The sequence below is a fragment of the Cervus elaphus genome, chromosome 13 (genome assembly GCF_910594005.1).
Source record: "Cervus elaphus chromosome 13, mCerEla1.1, whole genome shotgun sequence".
In the NCBI taxonomy this organism is placed as follows: domain Eukaryota; kingdom Metazoa; phylum Chordata; class Mammalia; order Artiodactyla; family Cervidae; genus Cervus; species Cervus elaphus.
This window is the reverse complement of record NC_057827.1, coordinates 71645795-71673338: the sequence shown is the minus strand read 5'-3', so window position 1 is coordinate 71673338 and position 27544 is coordinate 71645795. Positions and strand designations below refer to the sequence as shown.

At 43.8% G+C, this 27544-nt stretch overlaps 1 gene segment (V, D, J or C); it reads left to right on the top strand.

Moving 5' to 3' along the window:
* Positions 1-25168, top strand: LOC122706361. The segment is given in 6 exon segments: positions 1-90; positions 173-337; positions 9966-9975; positions 16285-16433; positions 22783-22794; positions 25157-25168. Coding segments are annotated over 6 exon segments (384 nt in total).
* The last annotated feature ends 2376 nt before the right edge of the window (positions 25169-27544 follow it).

Below are 27544 nucleotides of genomic sequence, written 5' to 3'. Positions count from 1 at the left end.
GCTTGAAGAGATTTCCGGGAGCGGTGACTCTCATCTGCTCGAAGATGAGCCCACTGTGGACCTTCCTCTTCGTGCTGTCAGCTCCCAGCGGTGAGTGTCTCTGGATCAGACATGGGCACGTGGGGAAGCTGCATCTGAGCCCGTGAGTCACGGTGTTTCTCTCTGTCCACAGGGGTCCTGTCCCAGGTGCAGCTGCAGGAGTCGGGACCCAGCCTGGTGAAGCCCTCACAGACCCTCTCCCTCACCTGCGCTGTCTCTGGATTCTCATTAAGCAGCAATGCTGTAGGCTGGGTCCGCCAGGCTCCAGGGAAGGCGCTGGAGTGGGTTGGTGGAATAAGTAGTGACGGAAGCACCGGCTATAACCCAGCCCTGAAATCCCGGCTCAGCATCACCAGGGACACCTCCAAGAGCCAAGTCTCTCTCTCACTGAGCAGCGTGACACCAGAGGACACAGCCGTCTATTACTGTACAAAGGACACAGTGAGGGGAAGTCAGCGTGAGCCCAGACAAAAACCTCCCTGCCTGGGCGCCCAGGACCACCAGGGGGCGCTCAGGGCCCACCACGTTCAGGACTGCGCGCAGGAGCAGGTGCCCCGTGGGGGCGCCTGGAGGGAACTCTTGTTTGAATCTGGTTTTCTCATCCCGCCCAGCGATTCCCTGGAAACCTCTTTTGTGTCCTCACTGTTCCGTTATTGTGGCTTATACTGCTTTCATAAAACCATACATAGTTTTTATTTTTCGTTTAAGTATAGTTGTGTGTTTGTATGTATGTGTCTGTGTAGAATATGTACCAACACTCCCGTGTAATCCAATAGTCAGAATTGTGTGTTTTCTCTGTTTTGTTTTTGTCTTGCCATAGACGCTGAATACAACTCTGAGGCTCACCGTCATTTTCCATGAGTCCAAAGTCATCAAATCTAGTGAATGGCCCAAGAAGCCCCAGGAAACCTTTAAACGTTCCTTTTGCTGTTTCTGTACATGTTCAGTGAGAAGACACACCCTCCTGCTTTCAGTCTACCTTCACAAACACTTCGAAGTCTGCAAGTTGTAGTGTTACAGACTGTATTCCGATGTTCCATAGGGAGTGATCCTCATTATTCATGGATTCCGTTTTTGCAAATTCACCTACTTGCTAATTTACATCTGGACCCCAAATGTGACCCCAAAGTGGATGATGACCTTCACCTATATCCATATCCCCTCTCAGCAGGAGTGAAATAATCTTCATTTCCTCTAGTCTCTCACAGGCTGGTTGTGGCCACTTTCTCTCATCTAAGCAAGGATGTTGCAGGAATGTCCACAAGTCCATCCAGGTGACCGGCTTAGTATAGTATGGAACCAATAAAAAATGGAAAGTATTATGGAAAGTAAGCTTTTGGACATAAAACAGATTGCCAGGCATTTCAGTAGCAAAAATGAATTTATTTAGGACCAACCGAGAATTACAAATTGGAGTCTGCAATTATAAAGAGTCATGTGCAATTCCCCAGTAGAAGTGGAGAGACTGTCTTTTGTATCAAAGTAAAAAGTGAGGTGGGAGGGCTCTTGTAACTAAAACTCTGTGGTTTTTCTTTACCTGAGTTTTTTGGCAGAAAAGAAGAGGTAACTTTGTTCAGGTTCGATTCAGAGATTGTCCAAGGGCATGAAAACTCCTCCTCCTGTCCACTGGGTTTTATTTCGTTGTACTTTCTCCTTCTTCTCCTCCTCATTCTTATTCTAATTCTTTTACACTTTCCACTTTTGGTCAAGGGCTTCCAAGGTGACATTACTGATAAGAAGAAAAAAAAAAAAACCTGCTAGTAATAGAGTCTCCTGCCAGTGCCAGAGAGTTGGGAGAGAAGGGTTCGATCCCTGGGTTGGGAAGGTCCCCTGGAGAAGGCCATGGTAATCCACTCCGGGATTCTTGCCTGGAGAATCCTATGGACAGAGGAGCCTGGTGGACTACAGCCCATAGGGTTGCACAGAGTCAGACACGACCTAAACAAGTTAAAACACCCTCACTTTTGTCAAGATCCTTCTCAGAAAATGAGCAATACTTGGGTTTTTTAAACGTTTGTCTCTCAGTGACAGGAGGAACTTTTCTGGGTGCAGTGTCATTCAGAGGGAAAGTGCGCAGAATGTAAGTCTGTTGCTGTCACATTTAGGTAAGAAGAGGACTGATAGGGAGAGCTCTCAGGCATTTTTTAACTAAAACCCATGTGTTGTCAAGATCATAGTCATTGGGAAGCACGTGACATTTTACATTATCATCCAGGGTTTGGCAGAAAAATGCCCAATAGGTCTGGTCCAGATACTGTAGGAAGTTCTCATAACATACTAACTTAAACTCTGAAATATCATTAAATTCAGGTCAGCTTTGAGGTGCAAGTCCATTCAGGACTCAGCTGTTCTTACTGTGTGTCATGGGAATCCTAGTTCCTATCCTCTGGACGGTTGGTTAGCAGTGCTTGGTAGGGTCCTTTCCAGTGAGGCTGAAGAGTTCTTCTGGGGCATTGGTCCAGTAGGTGAAGGTACCAGGTGGCAACATATGAGGCTTAGGTCTGTCTCCTGAGAGTCGCTGCGAGTAGATAGCTCCAGAGGATCAGGTGTCAGGAGGTGTCCATGAGTGTGAAACAATCACGATGGGCGTCACTGGTGATGGGGGTGGAGGGTAGATGAAGAGTCGTGCAAGAAGCAGCAAATAAAAAGACCTCTTGGGGTGAGGCGGCTGACTGAGAATTGTTGAACGTGGTAAAGGGTCGTAACCAGAAGCTCAGTGGCCATAATGACTGTAAGGCACAGGCACTACCCACACACCACAGCATCTGTTGTCGCCCGATGTGTCTGTGGTGGTCCCTTCATTTTAGTGAGAACTCCAAGGGAACCCCTTCATTTTTCACACGACAGGAAACATGGAGATGGCCAGAGGCAGGTGGCCTCTAAAACTCTACTTTAAAGACGTGAAAGCTCTGTCATCTGGTTTCTCCCATGAAATTGAGGTGGGATTGTAACTGTTGAGAGAATCACATCTAGATAATAAAGAAGTATAAAATCCAATCTCAACAGTAGTCAACTCGCCCATGAAGAGCCTCACATCAGGCATTTACTTTTGGGATTTAGGAAACTTTGGACACCATGAAGCCTATCTGATATAAGCACAGCCCCTTTTGTGATATCAGATACACTAAATGTCACATATGAGTTTGGCACACTGCGATTTTAATTTAGTGACATCTTGCTCCTTTAAGGCTAAAATCTTAACACATGGATGCTGTTTCCAAGAAGAAAGTTTGAGAAGTAGAGAAAAGAAGAAAATTTCCACATGTTGCAACAAAATAGATCTCTTAGAACATTGTATTTCATCCAGATCAGCGTTCTGGAATATCCAGAAATAAACAGGTCTCTCAATAAAGAACTGAAACTTTCAGTTCAGTCACTCAGTCCTTTCCGACTCTCTGCGACCCCATGGATTGCAGCACGCCAGGCCTCCCTGCCCATCACCAACTCCCGGAGCTTGCTCAAAATCATGTCCATCAATTTGGTGAAGGGTTCCATCCGTCTCATCCTCTGTTGTGCCCTTCTTCTCCATCCTTCAATCTTTCCAGCCTCAGGGTCTTTTCCAATGAGTCCATTCTTGCATCAGGTGGCCAAACTATTGGAGTTTCAGCTTCTTGTCAGTCCTTCCAATGAACCTTTGGGACTGATTTTCTTTAGGATTGACTGGTTTGATCTCCTTGCAGTCCAAGGCATTCTCAAGAGCCTTCTTCAACACCACAGTTCAAAAGCATCAATTCTTCAGTGTTCAGCTTTCTTTATAGTCCAACACTGATATCCATAGATGACTACTGGAAAAACCATAGCTTTGACTAGACAGATCTTTGTTGGAAAAGTAATGTCTCTGATTTTTAATATGCTGTCTAGGTTAGTCATAACTTTTCTTCCAAGAAGCAAGCATCTTTTAATTTCGTGGCTGCAGTCACAAGCTTCACTGAGATTGGAGCCCAGAAAAGTAAGGTCAGTCACTGTTTCCACTGTCTCCCCATCTATTTGCTGTGAAGTGATGGGACCAGATGCCATGATCTTAGTTTTCTGAATGTTGAGTTTTAAGCCAACTCTTTCACTCTCCTCTTTCATTTCATCAAGAGGCTCTTTAGTTCTTCTTCACTTTCTGCCTTGAGGGTGGAGTCATATGAATATCTGAGGTTATTGATATTTCTTTTGGCAACCTTGATTCCAGTTTGGGCTTCATCCAGCCCAGCATTTCTCATGATGTACTCTTCACACTCTCTATTCATGATACAGGTCTATTTATCAACCCTGATGTTTGTGAGTTTATTCTCTAAGTCTATGCTTTGATTCCTGTGTCAGTGTTATTGTTACCACTGTTGTTGTCAGGACAGAGTTTTTAATAAATACAAAAAGTTAGAAATGATTTATGAATCATGTGTCTGGGTTGATATCTAAAAATTCATTCTGAAGCTCAGGGCACCAAAAACTTCACTCTGCTGACACAGTCATCTTGCAAAGGAAGTCAGGGCCCAAGAAATGTCCACACAAAAAGGACATGAGGACCAGCACTGTACTCTGACTGAGCCCCAGGCTACAGTCAGATCAACCTTCCTTACATGTGAGTGTATTGTAAGAGGGGACCCTGGAGATGAACTTGAGACCCTCACAGGAGCCCTGCGTCAGACGGGGTGGACCCTCCCAAAGCACAGAGTGTGAACAAAATAAAGGGTGACTGTCACTTTAAACTGCCTAATGTTGTGATTGCTTCCTTCACATCAGAAAACACATGAAAATTTTACACACTTCCACACGGGACCCATTTCCCCATTTCATAAATGGTAAGTGTATGGCACAGTTGGACGGGGTGACTGGACAAAAGTCACACTGCCATTTGAGGTGCTCTGAGACAGTCCCAGGTCAGAATCCAGAGCCAAAGTCCTCCTAGCAAGATACAGGGAGGACCTAAGTTCCCGGGCAGGAATCCCGGGCTCCCAGGTAGGAAGACACACCTGAGTGCATGGAGAACAACACCATCTGGTTACACTTTAGCAGGTCCACACTGGCACTGGTGGGGACAGGACTTAGGACACCGTGACCACCACCACACCTTTCCTCACTCAACCTCAGGGAATGCATTTCAGGTTAATTTGCTGGTGGTTTCATTCTATTCAGTGGCCTCTGCCCTAGTTAAGATAATATTCTTCTCTTTTACTCTCTGGGCATTTCCATCTCTCCAGGATTTAAATCCATTGTTTGTCTTATTACTGTAACTATCTGATAAATTGATGAGAAAAACATCTACTTCTGCTTCATTGACTGCACTAAAGCCTTTGCCTGTGGGTCACAAAAAACCATGGAAAATTCTCAAATAAACAGGAATACCAGGCCACCTTACCCGCCTCCTGAGAAATCTGTATGGAGGTCAAGAAGCCATAGTTAGAACTGGACATGGAACAATGGACTGATTCAAAATTGAGAAAGGAGTACGTCAAGACTGTGTATTGACACTCTGCTTATTTAACTTACATTTACAGTACATCATGCGAAATGCTGGGCTGGATGAAGCACAAATTTGAATCAAGGTGCCAGGAGAAATATTAATAACCTCCGATATACAGGTGACACCACCCTTACGGCAGAAAGCGAAGAGGAACCTAGACAGCCTGTTGACAAATGTGAAAGTGGAGAGTGAAAAAGCTTGCTGAAAAGTCAACATTCAAGAAACTGAGGTCATGGCATCTGTGAACTATGATCATAATCACTTCATAGATAATAGATGGGGAAACAGTGGGGGCCTTGACAGGCTTTATTTGCTTGAGCTCCAAAGTCTCTGCAGATGGTGACTGCAGCCATGAAATTAAAAGAAGAAAAGTTTGGAAGGAAACCTATGACCAACCTAGACAGCATATTAAAGAGCAGGTACAATACTTTGCCAACAGAGGTCCCTTTATGCAAAGCTATGGTCCTTCCATAGGTCATGTTCGGGTGTGAGAGTTGGACCATAAAGAAAGCTGAGCACTGAAGAATTAATGGTTTTGAACTGTGGTGTTGGATAAGAGTCTTGAGAGTCCCTTGGACTGCAAGAAGATCAAATCAGTCACTCTGAAAGGAAATCAATCCTAATATTCATTGGGAGTACTGATGCTGAAGCTGAAACTCCAGGATTTTGGCCACCGGATGGGAAGAGTCAACTCATTGGAAAAGACCCTGATGCTGGGAACCATTGAAGTCAGGAGGACAGGGGGGCGAGAGAGGATGAGATGGTTGGCTGGCTTCACCGACTCAATGACGTGAGTTTGAGAAACCTCTGGGAGATGGTGAAGGACAGCACAACATGGGGTGCTTCCATCCATGGGGTCTCAAAGAGTCAGACACCACTCAGTGACTAAACAATAACATTTGATGAGATTGTGATCATGTGTAAGTTGTATGCAGATGACACCACCCTTATGGGAGAAAGTGAAGAGGAACTAAAAAGCCTCTTGATGAAAGTGAAAGAGGAGAGTGAAAAAGTTGGCTTAAAGCTTAACATTCAGAAAACTAAGATCATGGCATCTGGTCCCATCACCTCATGGGAAATAGATGGGGAGACAGTGGAAACAGTGTCAGGCTTTATTTTTGGGGGCTCCAAAATCACTGCAGATGGTGACTGCAGCCATGAAATTAGAAGACGCTTACACCTTGGAAGGAAAGTTATGACCAATCTAGAGAGCATGTTAAAAAGCGGGGACGTTACTTTGCCAACAAAGGTCTGTCTGGTCAAGGCTATGGTTTTTCCAGCGGTCATGTATGGATGTGAGAGCTGGACTGTGAAGAAAGCTGAGTGCCAAGAAATTGATGCTTTTGAACTGTCCTCCAGGCTACAGAAAAGGGAACAGATTTTCCTTCCTCATTGTGAAATCTCAGCCCTGCACTACTGGTAGACCAGCTGTCCCTGCCAGGATGGAGGCTCTTGGATTGCTGCCTGGTCTCTTGCATAAATGCACAGGCAGCACCACGGGATCCTCTGTGGGCCACTGGGAATAATACAAGTTGCAGGGGATGATGGTGTGTGGCTCTACATGTGCTCCTTGCTTCCAGGTCCAATAAATCCCTACAAGCTTAGACAATACCTACATCCTGTTCTACTGTGCGGTTTGCTTTATGTAAAATATTTACCATCAAAGCAATTACCACTAGACACATAGATAGCTGGTGGGAAAGGTTATAGTCAGACAGATACTAGCATGCACTTTCAGACAAGTGCTGAAAACAAATCTGTAATCCTTTCTTTACCACAACATCTTAAGGGAGCTCTAGAATGGAGGAAAATCAGGCCTGTTCTCCTTCCAGGAACAGACCAGAGCCTGAGTAGGCACGTCCAGCTCTGTTCAGCATCCCCTGTAGGGGCAGCCAGGTCCACTGTGAGAAGCCCAGGCACAGACAGGAGGGCTCACTGTGCCCTGATGTGTGCCCTCCAGCACATCACCGCAAGTCCAGGCTGCAGGTTAGCTTCACGTCTGTAAGACGCAGGTAAACCAATTCCTACATCACATTCTAGTTGTGCTGGTGTAGAAAAAAACTAGTAATAAAACAGGCACTGAGTGTCAGGGCCCAGGGAAAGTCGCTCCCAAACGGGCCTCCATGGCATATTGATTGCTATGAACTGAAGTGAGTTAAGAAAGGACCATTGAGCTGCTGTGGGCACTGCTCTCAATTCCAAGGTATCTCTGAGTACACTGGCAATTATGGCTTGTCGGTGGCTCAGTGGTGGAGAATCTGCCTGCCCAGAAGGAGACCCGGGTTCAACTCCTGGGCCCAAAAGAAGGAAACAGAAACCTACTGCAGTATTCTTGCCTGGGAAATCCCATTGACAGAGGAGCCTGATGTGCAACAGTCCATGGTGTCAAAAAAGAATCAGACACAACTTAGTGAGTGAACAAAACCAACATGCAAGCAGTTGGCCCTGGTGGCTCTTATGCATGGTTTTCACCAGATCACCAGCACAGATCCTCGGAGCTCAGCCACCTGGACTGCACCTGGACCTGCTATGGGAGCTATGGAGGCAACATGGACACTCCTCTGACCCAGCCCCCTCGTGTACAGATCCACAGAGTGCACGGCTGCTGAAACTAGAACCATCCAAGCTCAAGAGCCCCTGTTGTCTTTTGGGGTTTTCACAGGTGCTGAATTTAGCAAGCCATCCCTGGAAGTGTCCCTGCTCAGTTCACACAGCGCAGGGAGAGATTTCCCTCCTGTTCCTTAGCCGCACATCCCTGCGTGCTCAACTAAAAGTGAATAACCTGGGAATCATGGACAAATTCTTAGAAAGATATAACCTTCAAAGAATCAATGAGGTCTTTATCTTTCTGGCTTACTTCACTCTGTATAATGGGCTCCAGTTTCATCCATCTCATTAGAACTGATTCAAATGAATTCTTTTTAATGGCTGAGTAATAATCCACGGTGCATATGTACCACAGTTTCCTTATCCATTCGTCTGCTGATGGACATCTAGGTTGCTTCCATGTCCTGGCTATTATAACCAGTGCTGCGATGAACATTGGGGTGCATGTATATAGTATACTAACGCATATATATGGAATTTAGAAAGATGGTAACGATAACACTATATGCAAAACAGAAAAAGAGACACAGATGTACAGAACAGACTTTTGGACCCTGTGGGAGAAGGCGAGGGTGGGATGTTTGGAGAGAACAGCATTGAAACATGTATATTATCAAGGGTGAAACAGATCACCAGCCAGCCTGGATGCATGAGACAAGTGCTCGGGGTTGGTCCACTGGGAAGACCCAGAGGGATCGGGTGGGGAGGGAGGTGGGAGGGGGGATTGGGATGGGGAATACATGTAAATCCATGGCTGATTCATGTCAATGTATGGCAAAAACCACTACAACATTGTAAAGTAATTAGCCTCCAACTAATAAAAAAAATGGAAAAAATTAAAAAAAAGAATCAACGAGGAAGAAATAGAAAATAGGAACAGACCAATTACAAATAACGGAATTGAAGATGTGATTAACAACGCTCCAACAACCAAAAGTCCACAACCAGATGGCTTCAGGGTAGGAATCTATCAGACATTTAGAGAAGAGCTAACACCTATCCTCAAAAGGTTTTTTCTTTTATAATTCAGAGAGAAACACTCCCAAGCTCTTTCTACAAGGCCATCATCACTCTGATACTACAGGAAGACAAAGATGTCACAAAAGAGAAAATTATGGCCAAAATTACTGACACGCAAGATGCAAATATCTCTCAACAATATACTAGTAAACAGAGTCCAACAACACATTAACAGCAAACAACACCGTGATGAAGATGGATTATCCAGGGATGCAGGATTCTTTAATACGTGCAAATTAATCAACATGACACACCATATTAAGAGATTAAGAAATAAAACCTATATGATCATCATAATTGATAAAGAGAACACTTTTTCGTTCTATCTGAATTTCAGAAATTATTTGGAGAGAACTCTAATCAATGAAAACAGCTACTTGGAAGATCCAAGAAATTAAAATTATAGAAACCTACTCATCCTGTGTTGAAACCTACTCATCCTGTGTTGGAGTAGGAAATGGCAACCCACTCCAGTACTCTTGCCTGGAAAATCCCATGGAGGGGGGAGCATGGTAGGCTACAGTCCACGGGATCACAAAGAGTCGGACACGACTGAGCAGCTTCACTTTCACACATCCTGTGTAGTTTTATTCTAGTGATCAGAAAACTGGTACAATGCCATGACCTGTTCCCAACGTCCCACACAGGCCAAGTGTTCCAGATCCAAAGGCCAGGGTGAGAGAACTCAAATGTCCCAGGTGGATGAGTGGAGCCTAAAGCTGCCTTACCCAACTTATAAGTACAACTTTCCCCCACGTGCAATGTTCCCCCATTCCCTAGAGTACAATCTACCCCTGGGCTGTGGGAGCTCACAGGACTCCCTTCACACAGGACTGAGGTCTAGGGAAAGCAGAGCTGTGGTCTAAAAGTTAAGGCTTCTCCTGTGCCTGACGGCTGTGGCTGCAGGTGACTGACAGCGACTGACTCCCCTTGTCCCCAGGTGTCCTGTCCCAGGTGCAGCTGCAGGTTCCGGCCCAGGACTGGTGAAGCCGTCCCACACACTATCCCTCACCTGTGCGTCTCTGGTTCCTCCATACCAGTGCTCACTGGGGAGTTGGATCCACCAGCCCCCAGGGAAGGGGTAGAGTGGATGTGAGCCGTCATTTCTGGTGGCAACACTTACTGTAACCCACCCCTCAAGAGCCGCACCTCCATCTGCAGAGACACATCCAAGAACCAGCTCTCCCTGCAGCTGATGTCTGTAACCAGCGAGGACCCAGCCGTGTATTACTGTGCAAGAGACATCATGGGGGGAGGTCAGTGTGAGCCCAGAACCAAGCCAGCCTGCAGGAGACAGGCTGGGGGATGCAGGGGTGATGCTCGGGACTCACACTTGTTTCCGCCCTAGGAGCAGGTGCAGATGGAGGTTAAGGGCCGGTTTCCTGTCAGGATCTGTGATTTCCTCTACAGTCAGTACTTCCCCTTGGGGAACATCTCTGGCCTCAATATTCTTTTTTATCTCTTAGTTCTTTGACCTATAAAGATTTGTTGGAATAAGAGAAAGTCATTTTCTCCTGCAGAAAAGCAGTCACTGTCACTTTCTTCTGTCGCCAAGTGCCAAGTAATTTCCAAATCTATGGAGGTAAGTCAGCTACATACATGCAAGGGACTCTACGGGGCTCAACAGGGCAGCTCAGCACAGGGCAGTGAGCAAGCCTGCCAGGAGGTAGCAGCACGATGCACATGGTGGACATCAGGCAGAGAGACAGACCCTGCTGCTGGTGGTGTTGTCTGCACACTTGCTCACAGCATCAAGCTCAGTGGGCACTATGAAAAGGCAAGGATCCACACCAAACCTTGGTTCAAACTTGCAGTATGTGCACGTGCACACATAGACACACACACAGATACACCAAGGGGATTTACTAATAAACCCTTCATCACGTCCATTATCCAGGTGTCATTTGAGAGGAGGAAAATCCTCTCAGCAATCAGAAATGAAGCCTGAGTCTGGAGTGGAGACCTGACCAGGACATCTGTTTCTACAGGGGTCAGAGGTGTTGAAGCAATGAGGGTCCTGCTCACAGGAGAGGCTCCTGTGGGTTCAGTCTCACACCTGCATCAAATGAGAGAAAACAAGTTTCTTATTGAACCTCCAGTGTGTGGGCAGAGGAGAAAACAGGATTAAGCCTTAAGGGGTCAGTAGTCCTCAAAACAGAGTCTGACATTTTCTTCTTCTTAGCCACTATAAGAAAGGATGAAAGAAAGAGGTAAATGATCACTAAAGGTGGCATAACCCAAGTCCTTAGAAAACAAGAGGACTGCTGACCTGTAAGCAAGCAATGATAACATTAAATTCATGATGGGTTTAGAGGAAGGTTTAGCCCAGAAACTTGGGTGCTAGGTGTCCATTGTGTAAGGTCATGGCTTGTTTTGAAGGTCTTGGGTCTGCTGTGTGTTCCTACAATGAAGAGAGTCCACCATATCTAGGAGAATCTTCATTTTAAAGGGCTCTATTGAAGTACAGAGCTGAAAAATTGATGTAAATGAAATGTGCTGCTGGAGAAGAGTCTTCAGTTTCCCTTGGACTGCAAGGAGAGCAAACCAGTCAATTCAAAAGAAAATCAACCCTAAATATTTTTGGAAGGACTGATGCTGAAGCTCCCATACATTGGCCACCTGATGCAAAGAGCTGAGCCATTGAAAAAGACTCTAATGCTGGGAAAGACTTCAGGCAAAAGGAGGAGGGGAAGATAGAGGATGTTGTGGTTAGATAGCATCACTGGAGATACTGGTGCACGGAGGAGCTGGGCGTGATGCAGCCCAGGGGTTTCAAAGAGTCAGACATGAATGAGCACATTTATCAATGTCTTATCATTTCTTGTATGAGCTCTTGTGCAAAAGTGTGCAACATTTTGACATACTTAATTTTAATTATAAATATTTTCCACAGACTTCCTTGTAATTAAATGAAATGACATTTCAAATTAAAAATACTGTGGTGTGAGGACACATCTTCACACATTGAACTGACAGACTGAACTCACACACTGAACTCACAGATCCTAGTTCGGACACAACACATCTGTGCACAGAAGAGGTCCATGAACCTGGGACCTGTTATATTTCCTTCTGTGAGAACATGAAATTATATGTGTCTCCTAACTCCACCAGCTCATGGTGTCCAGGTCAGATGCGGGGCATCTCTGCAAATGCAGGCCCTGATGCCCCTTGGTGAGTAGCAACAGTCTCACCTGCTCCAGGTGTCGGATGCCACACCTTCCCTCCCCTGCCCCACAGCATCAGCTCACTTCTCAGGTCCAGACCAGAGAGTCTAGATGTGTCCTGTGATTCTTGCTCTTCCTGCTTTGGTTGAAGGTCTTATTACCTACACACGGGCAGCGCAGGTTCTTTCTGATTTAATTTACTCACTCATATGATTGAAAAGATAGAAGATGTCTCAGGAGGCCTTACAAATAGCTGAGAAAAGAAGACAAGTGAAAGGCCAAGGAGAAAAGGAATGATATACCCATCTGATAGTAGAATTTCAAAGAAGAGGAAGGAGAGATAAGAAAGACTTCTTAAGTGAACAATGCAAAGGAATAGAGAAAAACAACAGAATGGGAAAGACTAGAATTTTCTCTTCAAGGAAATTAGAGATACCAAGGGAACACTTCATGCAAAGATGGGCATAATAAAGCACAAAAATGGTAGGGACCTAACAGAAGCAGAAGATAGTAAGAAGAGGTGGCAAGAATACACAGAAGAGGTACAGGAAAAAGATCTTCATGACACAGATAATCACAATGGTGTGATCATTCAGCTAGAGCTAGATATCCTGGAAAGCGAAGTCAAGTGGGCCTTAGGAAGCATCACTACACACAAAGCTAGTGGGAGTGATGGAATTCCAATTGAGCTATTTCAAATCTTAAAAGATGATGCTGTGAAAGTGCTGCACTCCATATGCCAGCAAATTTGGAAACCTCAGCAGTGGCCACAGCACTGGAAAAGGTCAGTTTTCATTCCAATTCCAAAGAAGGGCAACACCAAAGAATGGTCAAACTAGTGCACAATTGCACTCACATCACATGCTAGCAAGGCCATGCTCAAAATCCTCCAAGCGAGGCTTCAACAGCACATGAACTGAGAACTTCCAGATGTACAAGCTGGATTAGAAAAGGTAATGGAACCAGAGATCAGATTGCCAACAACATTTGGATCATAAAAGAGCAAAGAATTAAAAGGAAAAATCTACTAATGCTTCATGACTATGCTAAAGCCTTTGACTGTGTGGATCACAACAAAGCATGGAAAATTATTAAAGAGATGGCAATACCAGACCACATTACCTGCCTCCTGAAAAATGTGTATACAGGTCAAGAGGCAATAGCTAGAACAGATCATGGAAGAAGAGACTGGATCAAGAATAGGAAAGGAATGAATCAAGGCTCTCTATTGTCACTGTGTTTATTGAACTTACATGCCTTGTACATCACACAAATGCCGAGCTGTAGGAATCACAACCTGAAATCAAGATTTCCAGTAGAAATAGCAATAATCTCAGATATGCAGATGACACCACTCTTATGGCAGAAGCCGAAGAGGAACTAAAGAACCTCTTGCTAAAGGTGAAAGAGGAGAGTGAAAAGGCTGGCTTAAAGTTCAACATTCAAATTACTAAGATCATGGCATGAGGACCCATGACTCATGAAATATATAGGGAAACAATGGAATCAGTGAAAGAATTTATTTTCTTGGGGTCCAGAATGACTGTGGATGATGACTGAAGCCATGAGACTAAAAGACACTTACTGCTGGGAGAAAAGCTCTAACAATCCTAGACAGTGTATTAAAAAGCAGAGACATGACTTTGTCAGCAACAGTCCATATAGTCAAAGCCTTGGTTTGTCCATTAGTCATGTAAGGATGTGAGAGTTGGACCATAAAGAAGGCTGGGAGCTGAAGAACTGATGCTTTTGAACTGTGGGACTCTTGAGAATCTCTGAGACTGCAAGGAGATCAAACCAGTCCATCCTAAAGGAGATCAGTCTGAATATTCATTGGAAGGACTGATGCTGAAGCTGAAGTTCCAATACTGTGACCACTTGACGGGAAGAGCCAATTCCTGGGAAAAGACGCTGATGCTGGGACAGATAGAAGGCAGGGGGAGAAGGAGATGACAGAATCAGATGGTTGGATGGCATCAGTTTGAACAAGCTCTGGGAGATGGTGAAGGACAGGGAACTGCAGTCCATGGGGTCACAAAGAGTCAGACATGACTGAGCGACTGAACAGCAGCAACAACCAATATTATTGAAAAGACAGAAGCAATATGGTCCATTTAGGACTCTCCTCACGAAACGGGATGGAGGAAAGGGCTTTTCATAGACAGCAGTTTCCAATTCAGCCGATACACAGTTGAGATCCCTGGGCTGAGGGAGAGCTGACCTGCCCCAAAGCTGCAGTGTTGACATCTCAGGAAGGAGTGGACCAGGGTCACATGGACAGGGTGTCAGTCAGAGATGGGGACTCACATCGGTCTTTTCTGGCTCCAGGAGCGATAACACCACTGATGGCAGCACTCACCACCCCCGGAAAACCCACCTAAAGTCCAGACATGCGGTGACAGCCGTCATCCCCAGTCTACATGCTCACAGCCGGGATGCAGGTGCGAGGCCACAGCCTCAGGGCCACAGGGAGACGGGGGGCCTGAGCTCTGCTCTCCAGCACTGCTGACTCAGAGGACCTCAGGCTCAGTCCAGGACACAGAGACCCTGGGCTCAGGAAAGCTGCTCTCAGTGGGGTTTTCAAGGGAACCTGCTTCCTGAGGAGGGGCTTTCCTCTGACCATGCCGCCCTCACACTGCACGCCATTCACTCTGAAGGTTTACCTCCACGAGCCATGCATGTCCTCTCACCACTGTGGTGGGGACTATGTTCCCTGAGCTCCCATCTCACGGCAGGGACACAGAGAGGAAGGAATAAGCACTTGGAGGAGGAGGGAGTCTGTGCAGAGTGAGCAGGGCACCTGCCCAGCATGTTGGAGCACTGAGGAGCTCCTGGGAGCTGTCTGTCCTCAGTCTGTAGTAGCCTTGGGGTCCGCAGTGTCCACACGCAGGGTTGGGGTCCTGAGGTTCACAAGCTCATGCAGACACTGAGTTGTGCACAGGACAGTGTGGGACAGCCCACTGGGCAAGTCAGCCATGCTGGGAAGACGGGCTTCTCAGCAGAAACGTCTACTTTGTCCACAAAGTTAATGCTCTGTGTAATTACTGTGAATAAACCATCTCTAGAGTGATTCTTGAGGGTATTTAAGCTGTTTCAGATGAAAAAAATAGTCATAAAAGGTAAGGGAAATATAAATGCTTTGGGAATTCTGATAAACATTAAGTTGGACTCAACTCCATTTGAATTCAATGTGATTATTACTTGTATATTTTGTCTCTAATGTTTGAATATGGAGTAAGCAAACATAAGCTAATCAGAAAAGAAAAAAAAAAAAAAACAAGAGTTTGTGTTTCACACCTGGGTGGTCCCCGAATGTGTGGTGGGCTTTTGTTGAGTGAAGGTAAAGACCTCCCTGGGGTTAAAGTCTCTTCCCAAAATCTGCCATTGTTCCCTGACAGCATCATTTTTCCCGAACAACCCTCCCTCATCATTCCATTCCTCCATAAACAGTCTTCCTGGCAGGGGGAGGGGGACCGCAGGAGGGGCTGAGTTCTCTGATTGAACAGTCAGCGTCCTCCTCACGGGGCGAGGCCCATAGACTGAACCCTCCTTTCACTACTTTCTGCTTTTTATGCAGAGGCCCCTCCCACATGCAAAGATCCACTCAGGTCACAGGCTGGAAACAAAGCACCAGGTCACTTAAATTCAGGCTCCTCCTCAGGCTTGAAGAGATTTCCAGGAGCGGTGACTCTCATCTGCTCGAAGATGAGCCCACTGTGGACCTTCCTCTTCGTGCTGTCAGCTCCCAGCGGTGAGTGTCTCTGGATCAGACATGGGCACGTGGGGAAGCTGCATCTGAGCCCGTGAGTCACCGTGCTTCTCTCTGTCCACAGGGGTTCTGTCCCAGGTGCAGCTGCAGGAGTCGGGACCCAGCCTGGTGAAGCCCTCACAGACCCTCTCCCTCACCTGCGCTGTCTCTGGATTCTCATTAAGCAGCTATGCTGTAGGCTGGGTCCGCCAGGCTCCAGGGAAGGCGCTGGAGTGGGTTGGTGTTATATGCAGTGGTGGAAGCACATGCTATAACCCAGCCCTGAAATCCCGGCTCAGCATCACCAGGGACACCTCCAAGAGCCAAGTCTCTCTCTCACTGAGCAGCGTGACACCTGAGGACACGGCCGTGTATTACTGTGCAAAGGACACAGTGAGGGGAAGTCAGAGTGAGCCCAGACAGAAACCTCCCTGCATGGGGGCCCAGGACCACCAGGGGGCGCTCAGGACCCACCACGTTCAGGACTGTGCCCAGGAGCAGGTGCCCTGGGGGCGCCTGGAGGGAACTCTTGTTTGAATCTGGTTTTCTCATCCCGCCCAGCGATTCCCTGGAAACCTCTTTTGTGTCCTCACTGTTCCATTTTTGTGGTTTATACTGCTTTCATTAATCTTTACGTAGTTTTTATTTTGCCTCTAAGTTAGTTGTGTGTGTGAGTGTATATATATATATATAGATAGACAGATCTGTCTGTATGGATCATATAACAACACACACATGTAATCCAATACTCAGTAATTGTGTGTTTTCTGTTTTATTTTTCTTCTTGTCAAAGAGGTCAATACAACTCTGAGTCTCACCATCAGTTTTTTTATTTATTTACTTTTTATTGAAGGGTATTTGCTTACAGACTTTTATGTTTTCTGTCAAATCTCAACATGAATCCGCCACAGGTATACACGTATCCCCTCCCTTTTGAGCCTCCCTCCCATCTCCCTCCCCAACCCACCACTATAGGTTGATACAAAGCCCATATTTGAGTTTCCTGAGCCATACAGCAAACACCCATTGGCTATGTATTTTGCGTATGGTGATGTAAGTTTCCATGTTACTCTCTGCATGCGTCTCACCCTCCTCCCCTCCCCCCATGTCCGTAAGGCTCTTCTCTGCCTGTTGCTCCATTTAGTTCCGTTCAGTCGCTCAGTCGTGTCCGACTCTTTGTGACCCCATGAATCGCAGCATGCCAGGCCTCCCTGTCCATCAGCAACTTCTGGAGTTTATTCAAACTCATGTCCATTGAGTCACTGATGCCATCCAACCATCTCATCCTTTGTCGTCCACTTCTCCTCCTGCCTTCAATTTTCCCAGCGTCAGGGTCTTTTCCAATGAGTCAGCTCTTCTCATCAGGTGCCCGATGTATTGGAGTTTCAGCTTCAACATCAGTCCTTCCAACGAACATCCAGGAGTGATCTTCTTTAGGATGGACTGGTTGGATCACCTTGCAGTCCAAGGGATGCTCAAGAGTCTTCTCCAACACCACAGTTCAAAAGCATCAATTCTTCGGTGGTCAGCTTTCTTTATAGTCCAACTCACACATACATACACGACTACTGGAAAAACCATAGCCTTGACTAGATGGACCTTTGTTGACAAAGTAATGCCTCTGCTTTTTAATATGCTGTCTAGGTTGGTCATAACTTTTCTTCCAAGAAGTAAGTATCTTTTTATTTCATGCCTGCAGTCACCATCTGCAGTGATTTTGGAACTCCCAAAAATAAAGTCTGCCACTGTTTCCACTGTTTCTCAATCTATTTGCCATGAAGTAATGGGAGTGGATGCCATGACCTTTGTTTTCTGAATGTTGAGTGTGAGGCTGTCACGGCTAACACCATGGCAGGCAGCCTAGATTAGGAGTAGGCCTGGTTTCCCAGGGTAACATAATTATCAGGCCTCCTGGAGCCAGCCAATCAACATATGCCTAGCCAGAAAAAAGGGAACCTATCAGGGGAAAGCTGAAAGCCCCATGTTGGGCCAACAAAAATTACCTTGCAACTGTGTAACCAATCCACTTACGCCAACTACCCACTGTGTAAGCAATCTGATTGCGCCAACTACCTGCTGCTTATTTTGACCTAATAAATACCCGAGAGAACTGGGGCTCGGGGCCTTTCGTTCTCACACACCTGGTGAGGGTGGGAGGCCCTGGCTCGAGTCAGTAATAAATTCCCTATTGCGAGTTGCATTGTTTCGAGGAGTCTTCTTTCCCGACTGGGGACTCGGACTACAGGCAGAACATTGAGCTTTAGGCCAACTTTTTCACTCTCCTCTTTGACTTTCATCAAGAGGCTCTTTACTTCTTCTTCACTTTCTGCCATAAGGGTGGTGTCATCTGTATATCTGAGGTTATTGATATTTCTTCTGGCAATCTTGATTCCAGCTTGTGCTTCATCAAGCCCAGCATTTCTCATGATGTACTCTGCATGTAAGTTAAATAAGCAGGATGACAATATACAGCCTTGACGTATTCCTTTTCCTATTTGGAACGTCTGTTGTTCCATGTCCAGTTTTAACTGTTGCTTCCTGACCTGCATACAGGTTTCTCAAGAGGCAGGTCAGATGGTCTGGTATTCCCATCTCTTTCAGAATTTTCCAGAGTTTATTTTGATCCACACAGTCAAAGGCTTTGGCATGGTCAGTAAAGCAGAAACATGTTTTCCTGGAACTCTCTTGCTTTTTCGATGATGGGGTGGATGTTGGCAATTTGATCTCTGGCTCCTCTGCCTTTTCTACAACCAGCTTGAACATCTGGAATTTCTTAGTTCATGAGCTCTTGAAGCCTGGCTTGGAGAATTTTGAGCATTACTTTGCGAACGTGTGAGATGAGTGCAATTGTGCTGCCCTGTAAATAACTTCTTTAGTACCAGTTTCCTAGATTCCATTTTCTCCATTACATATACATTAGAATATGATATTTATCTTTGCTTTCTGGCTTACTTAACTCTGTGTAATAGGTTCTAGGTTCATCCACCTCATCAGAAGTGATTCAGATGCATTCCTTTTTATGGCTGAGTAATATTCCATTGTGTATATGTACCACAACTTCTTTATCCATTCATCTGTCGATGGACATCTAGGTTACTTCCACTATCTAACTATTGTAAATAGTGCTGCAATGAACACTGGGTTACATACGTCTTTTTCAAGTTTGGTTTCCTCAGGGTATAATCCTAAGAGTGAAGTTTGGTCATATGGTGGTTTTATTCCAATTTTTTCATGGACTCTCCATACTGTCTTGCTGGAGAAGGAAATGGCAACCCCCTCCAGTATTCTTGCCTAGAGAATCCTGTGGACGAGGAGCCTGATGGGCTGCTGTCCATAGTGTCACACAGAGTCAGACACGACTGAAATGATTTAGCATGCATGCATGCATTGGAGAAGGAGATGGCAACCCACTCCAGTATTCTTGCCTGGAGAATCCCAGGGATAGAGGAGCCTGGTGGACTGCTGTCTATGGGGTCGCACAGAGTCAGACATGGCTGAAGCAACTTAGCAGCAGCAGTAGCACATTGTCTTGCATAGTCGCTGTATCACTTTACATTCCCACCAACAGTGCAACAGCATTCCGTTTTCTCCATGCCCTCTCCAGAATTTATTGTTTGTAGACTTTTTGATGATGGCCGTTCTGATGGTGTGAGGTGATATCTCATTGTGGTTTTGATTTGCATTTCTCTAATAATGAGTGACATTGAGCATCTTTTCATGTGTTTGTTAGCCATCTGTATGTCTTCTTTGGAGAAATGTCTGTTTTGGTCTTTTTCCAACTTTTTGATTGGGTTGTTTCTTTCTGGTGTTGAGTTGTGTGTGCTGCTTGTATATTTTGGAAATTAATGCTTTGTCAGTTGTTGCATTTGCTATTATTTTCTCCCGTTCTGACGGTTGCCTTTTCACCATGCTTATAGTTCCCTTTGCTGTGCAAAGGCTTTTAAGTTTAATCAAGTCCGACATGTTTACTTTTGTTTTTATTTCCATAACTCCAGGAAATGGGTCACAGAGTATCATGCTTTGATTTTTGCCATCGAGTGTTCTGCCTATGTTTTCCTCTAAGAGTTTTATAGTTTCTGGTCTTACATTTAGGTTTTTAACCCATTTTGAGTTTATCTTTGTGTATGGTATTAGGAAGTGTTTCTGATTTTATTCTTTTACATGTAGCTGTCCAGTTTTCCCAGCACCATTTATTGAAGAAGCTCTCATCGCTCCATTGGATAGTCTTGCCTCACTTGTCAAAAATACGGTACTCCTAGGTGCATGGGTTTACTTTTGGGCTTTCCATCTTCTTCCATTGTTCTAAATTTCTGTTTCTGTGCCAGTACCATGCTGTCTTGATGACTGTAGCTTTGTAGTATAATCTGAAGTCAGAAAGGTTGATTCCTTCGACTCTATTCTTCTTTTTCAAGACTGCTTTGGCTATTCAGGGTCTTTTGTGTTTCCACATGAATTGGGAAATATTTTGTTTTAGTTCAGTGAAAAATGCCCTTGGGAGTTGGATAGGGACCACATTGAATCTGTAGATTGCATTTGATAGTATAGTCATTTTCACAATATTGATTCTTCCCACCCAGGAACATGGAATATCTCTACATCTGTTTATGTCATCTTTGATTTCTTTCTTCAGTGTCCTATTATTTTCTTTGGAGAGTTCTTTTGTCTCCATAGGTAAGTTTATTCCTAGATATTTAATTCTTTTTGTTGCAATGGTGAATGGGATTGATTCCTTAATTTCTCTGAGTTTTCATTGTTAGTATATAGAAATGCAAGTGATTTCCGTATATTCATTTTGTATCCTGCAGCTTTGATAAATTCACTAGTATGCTGTCATAATTTTCTGATACTATCTTTAGGGTGTCCTATGGACAGCATCATGCCATCTGAAAACAGTGAGAACTTTACTTCTTCTTTTACCATCTAGATTCCTTTCATTCTTTTTCTTCTCTGATTGCTGTAGCTAGGACTTCCAGAACTATGTTGAATAACAGTGGTGAAAGAGGGCACGCTTGTCTTGTTCCAGATCTCCAGTTCATTTGAGGCACTCAGTCACATCCGACGCTTTGTGACCCCCTGGGTTGCAGCACGCCAGGCCTCCCTGTCCACCACCAACTCCCAGAGTTTACACAAACTCATGTCCATTGAGTCAGTGATGCCACCCAACTGAAAGGCTGCTGAACCATGAAAGAGGCTGGGATTCTTGGCTTCTGGAGGAGAAGAAATCAATCCGGGGCCAGAGTCGAGGCTTGATCGCTCAGAGGTTTGGTGTAATAAGCTTTTATTAAATTATAAAAGAGATAGAGAAAGCTTCTGACATATACATCAGAAAGGGGCAGAAAGAGTGCCCCCTCGCTAGTGTTAGCAATGGAGTTATATACCTTTTAATTAGTTATTACAATGAATCAAAAGAGTGTCTGGAGGTTGTAAAGATCTTACCAAACCCACTCCAGTAATTTACATTTTAAGATAACACAATTAGCCAGAGGGTTTTCAGGAAGGAAGAACTGTCCTCAAGCAGGATACATTGTTGTTATAGAATCCTTTTCACACAGTTTAAACTGAGTTGTTTGTTGTGTAATCATCAGTTCCAGGCTTAACGATAAAAACATTTTATGCGACTAAGACTAAGGAATGTTGGGGGGGGGGGGGGAGTTTGTCCTTTCCACCTGCATGAGAAGTCCAGTCCAGCCCCTTATCTCCTCCTCAAGAACCTCAGAGCACTCTATCCTTGGGGACCCCAGACTTCTCATCAACCAGCCTAGGAACTGACTCCCTCAGAACCATCTCATCCCCAGTCGTTCCTTTCTCCTCCTGCCTTCAATGTTTCCCAGCATCAGCGTCTTTTCAAATGAGTCAGCTCTTTGCATCAGGTGGCCAAAGTATTAGAGTTTCAGCTTCAACATCAGTCTTTCCAATGAATATCCAGGCCTGATTTCCTTTAGGATGCACTGGTTGGATCTCCTTTCAGTCTACGGAACTCTCAAGAGTCTCCTCCAACACCACAGTTCAAAGCATCAGTTCTTTGGGATCAGGGTTCTTTATACTGCAACTCTCCCATCTACACATGACTACTGGAAAAACCACAGCTTTGACGAGACAGACCATTGTTGGCAAAGTAATATCTCTGCTTTTTACTATGCTGTTTAGTTTGGCCATACTTTTTTTTCCAAGGAGCAAGCGCCTTTTAATTTCATGGCTGCAGTCACCATCTGCAGTGAATTTGTAGCCCCAAAAATAAAGTCTGTCACTGGTTCCAATTGCTTCCCCATCTATTTTCCATGAAGAGATGGGACCAGATGCCATGATCTTAGTTTTCTGAATGTTAAGTTGTAAGCCAACTTTTTCACTCTCTTTTTTCACATTCATCAAGTGGCCTGATCTTAGGGGGAATGCTTTCAGGGTTTCACCACTGAGAATAATGTTTGCTATAGGCTTATCATATATGGCCTTTACTATGCTGAAGTGGTTCCTTCTATGTCCATTTTTGAAGAGTTTTAATTATAAATGGATGCTGAATTTTGTCAAAGGCTTGTTCTGCATCTATTGAAATAATCATATGGTTTTTATCTTTCAGTTTGTTAATATCATGCATCACATTGATTTATCTGCACATATTGAAGAATTCTTGCATTCCTGGAATAAACCCAACTTGATCATGGTGTATGAGCTTTTTGATGTGTTGCTGAACTCTGTTTGCTAAAATTTTCTTGAGGATTTTTACATCTATGTTCATCAGTGATATTGGCCTCTAGTATTGTGTGTGTGTGTGGTCTTTCCTGGTTTTGTTATCAGGGTGATGGTGGTCCTGTAGAATGAGTTTGGAAGTGCTGATACCTCTGCTATTTTTTGAAAGAGTTTTAGAAGGATAGGCACTAGCTCTTCTCTGGGCATACCAGACCACCTGACCTGCCTCTTGAGAAACCTGTATGCAGGTCAGGAAGCAACAGTTAGAACTGGACATGGAACAGCAGCTGGTTCCAAATAGGAAAAGGAGTATGTCAAGGCTGTATATTGTCACCCTGCTTATTTAACTTCTATGCAGAGTACATCATGAGAAACGCTGGGCTGGAAGAAGCACAAGCTGGAATTAAGATTGCCAGGAGAAATATCAATAACCTCAGATATGCAGATGACACCACCATTATGGTAGAGAGTGAAGAGGAACTAAAAAGCCTCTTGATGAAAGTGAAAGAGGAGAGTGAAAAAGTTGGCTTAAAGCTTTACATTCAGAAACCTGAGATCGTGGCATCTGGTCCCATCACCTCATGGGAAATAGATGGGGAGACAGTGGAAACAGTATCAGACTTTTTTTTTGGCGGGGGCGGGGGGAGGGGGCTCCAAAATCACTGCAGATGGTGACTGCAGCCATGAAATTAGAAGACACTTACTCCTTGGAAGAAAAGTTATGACCAACCTAGAGAGCATATTAAAAAGCAGAGACATCACTTTGCCAACAAAGGTCTGTCTGGTCAAGGCTATGGTTTTTCCAGTGGTCATGTATGGATGTGAGAGTTGGACTGTGAAGAGAGCTGAGCACCAAAAAATTGATGCTTTTGAACTGTGGTGTTGGAGAAGACTCCTGAGAGTCCCTTGGACTGCAAGGAGATTCAGCCAGTCCATCCTAAAGGAGATCAGTCCTGGTGTTCATTGGAAGGAGTGATGCTGAAGCTCAAAGTCCAGTACTTTGGCCACCTCATGTGAAGAGTTGACTCATTGGAAAAGACCCTGATGCTGGGAGGGATTGGGGGCCAGAGGAGAAGGGGGCAACAGAGGATGAGATGGCTAGATGGCATCACCGACTTGATGGGCATGAGTTTGAGTAAACTCCGGGAGTTGGTGATGGACAGGGAGGCCTGGCATGCTGCGATTCATGGGGTCGCAAAGAGTCAGACATGACTGAGCGACTGAACTGACTGAAATGTTTAATAAAATTCTCCTGTGAAGCCATCTGATCCCGGGCTTTTGCTTTGGGGGAGATATTGATTATAACTTCAATTTCAGTGCTTGTAATTGGGTTATTAATCATTTCTTTTTCTTTCTGGTTCAGTCTTGGAAGACTGAACGTTTCTAAGAATCTGTCCATTTCGTCCAGGTTATCCATTTTACTGCCATGTATTTGTTCATAATAGTTTCTTACAATCCTTTGTATTTCTGCATTCTCTGTTGCAGCCTCGCCTTTTTCATTTCTTATTTTATTGATTTCATTCTTCTTTCTTTTTTCTTGATGAGTCTGGCTAAAGGCTTGTCAATTTTGTTTATCTTCTCAAAGAGCCACCTTTTAGTTTTATTAATCTTTACTATTGTTTCTTTCATTTCTTTTTAAATTATTTCTGCTCTGATGTTTATGATTTCTTTCCTTCTGATAATTTTACTCTTCTTTTTCCAGTTGTTTTAGGCATAAAGTTTGGTTGTCCGTTGGATGTTTTTCTTGTTCCTTGAGGTAGGATTGTATTGCTATAAACTTCCCTCTTAAAACTGCTTTTGCTGCATCCCATAGCTTTTGAGTTGTGTTTTCATTGTCATTTGTTTCTAGAAATATTTTGATTTCCCTTTTGATTTCTTCAGTAACCTGTTGGTTATTTAGAAATGTGTTGTTTAATCTCCATGTGTTTGTGTTTCTTACAGTTTTTTCTTGTAATTGATATCTAGTCTCATAGCATTGAGGTCAGAGAATGCTTAATATGACTTCAATTTTCTTAAATTTACTGAGGTTTGATTTGCGACCCAAGATATGGTCTATCCTGGAGAATGTTCCATGTGCACTTGAAAAGAAAGTGTATTCTTCTGCATTTAGATGGAATGCCCTGAAGATAATCTAGCTAATCTCAGCATCTCTTCTAATGTATCATATAAGACTTGTGTTTCCTTATTGATTTCCTATTTTGATGATCTGTCCATTGGTGTAAGAGGGGTGTTAAAGTCTCCTACTATTATTGTGTTCCTGTCAGTTTCTCCTTTTATGTCTGTTAGTGTTTGTCTTAAGTATTGAGGTGCTCCTATGTTGGGCGCATAGATATTTACAATTGTTATGTCTTCCTCTTGGACTGATGTCTTGATCATTATGCAGTGTCCTTCCTTATCTCTTGTAATCTTCTTTATTTTAAGGCCTACATTGTCTGATATGAGGATCGCTACTCCAGCTTTCTTTTGCCTCCCATTTGTATAGAATATATTTTTCCATCCTCTCACTTTCAGTTTATGTGTGTCTTTGGGTCTGGAGTGAGTTTCTTATAGACAGACTATATATGGGTCTTATTTTCATATCTGCTCTCCAACGGTGTCTTTTGGCTGGAGCATTTAGTCTATTCACACTTAGAGTGATTATTGGCATGTATGTTCCCATTGCCGTTTCCTTAGCTGCTTGTGGCTCATGTGTAGACCTTCTATCCCCCTTGTGTTCCTTGACTGTATACGTCCCTATGAAATTTGCTGTGCAGTTGGTTAGTCTATTTATACTTAGAGTGATTATTGGCATGTATGTTCCTACTGCCGTTTCCTTAGCTGCTTGTGGCTCACTGTGTAGACCTTCTATCCCTCTGTGTTCCTTGACTGTACACGTCCCCATGAAACTTGCTGTACAGCTGGTTTGGTGGTGATGAATCTTCTTAACTCTTGCTTGTCTGAAAAGCTTTTTATTTTCCCATCAACTTTGAATGAGATCCTTGCCAGGTCCAGTAATCTTATAGATTTTTCCTTTCAGTACTTTGAATATATCCTGTCATTCCCTCCTGGTCTGCAGAGTTTCTGCTGAAAGATCACCTGTTGCGCATACTGGGTTTCCCTTGTATCTTACTTGTTGCTTCTCCCTTGCTGCTTTTAGTAGCCTTACTTTGTGTTTAGTCTTTGCTGGTTTGATTAATATGTGTCTTGGGGTGTTTCTCCTTGGGTTTATCCTGTATGGGACTCTTGGTGCCTATTGGGTTTGATTGAATATTTCCTTTTCCATATTGGGGAACTTTTCAACAATAATCTCTTCAAAAATTTTCTTATACCCTTTCTTTTTCTCTTCTGCTTAGGGGACTCCTATAATTCGAATATTGGTGCATTTGAGATTGTCCCAGAGGACTCTGAGACTATCCTCAGTTCTCTTTATTCTTTTTTCCTTATTCTGCTCTTCAGAAGTTATTTCCACCATTATATCTTGCAACTCACTGATACGTTCGTCTGCTTCAGATACTCTGCTATTGATTTCTTCTAGAGTATTTTTAATTTCAATAATTGGGTCATTTGCATGTTTACTCTCTAAGTCGTTAATTGCTTCTTGCTTTTTTTCCATTTGGTTTTCAAGGTTTTGATCATCTTTACTATCATTATTCTGAATTCCTTTTCAGCTAGTTTGCCTATTTCCTCTTCATTTATTTGGAATTCTGTGTTTCTAGCTTGTTCTTTCATCTGTGTAGTATTTCTCTACCTTTTCATTCTTTTTTTTTTTTTTAGTTTATCATATTTGACGTCTCCTTTTACCAGGCTTCAAGGTTGAATTTTTCTTCCTTTTGGTTTCTGCCCTCCTAAGGTCGGTCCAGTGGTTTGTGTGAGATTCATATAGGGTACTACTTGTGCTGAGTTTTTGTTTGTCTGTTTTACCTCTGATGGGCAAAGCTGAGTGAGGTGGTAATCCTGTCTGCTGATGACTTGGCTTGTATTTTTGTTTTGCTTGTTGTTTAGATGAGGGGTCCTGCTACTGGTGGTTGGGTGATGCCAGGTCTTGTGTTCAAGTGGTCTCCTTTGTGTGAGTTCTCACTATCTGATACTCCCTAGGCTTAGTTCTCTGTATTCTAGGGTCTTGGAGTCAGTGCTTCCACTCCAAAGGCTCGGGGCCTGATCTCTCATCAGGAACAAAGATTCCACAAGTGGTTCATTATGGTATTAAGTGAGATTAAAACAAATATCCAAAAACGAGAAACCAAATATGAACCCCAGAAAAATGGCAGTTACAAAATCAGGCAAATAATAATTAAAATGATGGAATAGACACATATACATATATATCCATGAGCAAAGTCAAAACAATCCAACAAAAATAGAGTACCATAGGTTGACCTGTGGAACAAAGGAATTCAAAAACTATGTTTACCAGTTAAGAACAAAACTAACTAAAGCACAAACTGGAAAACAAAACTAAAGCAAGGTGCCAGATGTGGAATAGAGCAATGAAAATAGAACTAACAAGTATTTTGAGGGGAAATGGAAGAAAGAATGAATACACAAGCAAAGTTAAATAGAGGTAGATAAAGAAGTTTTATATACACTAAAGATTAACTGCAAGGGGGAAAAGAACAGTAGGAAAAGCAAACAAACAGATAAATGTAGAAAAAATAATAATAGGTTTAAAAAATTAAAATTAAAAAGAGAGAGAATAAAAGGAAAATTCCCTAGGACAGCTAGAGCTGAACATAGAAGCAGAAATTTATAACAACAATAAAAAATGTGACTGCAAAAAAAAGGGGAGTGGGGAGCTTAAAAGTTTCATTAGATTTCATAGCACTGATAAAATCAACAACTACAGCACGGAGG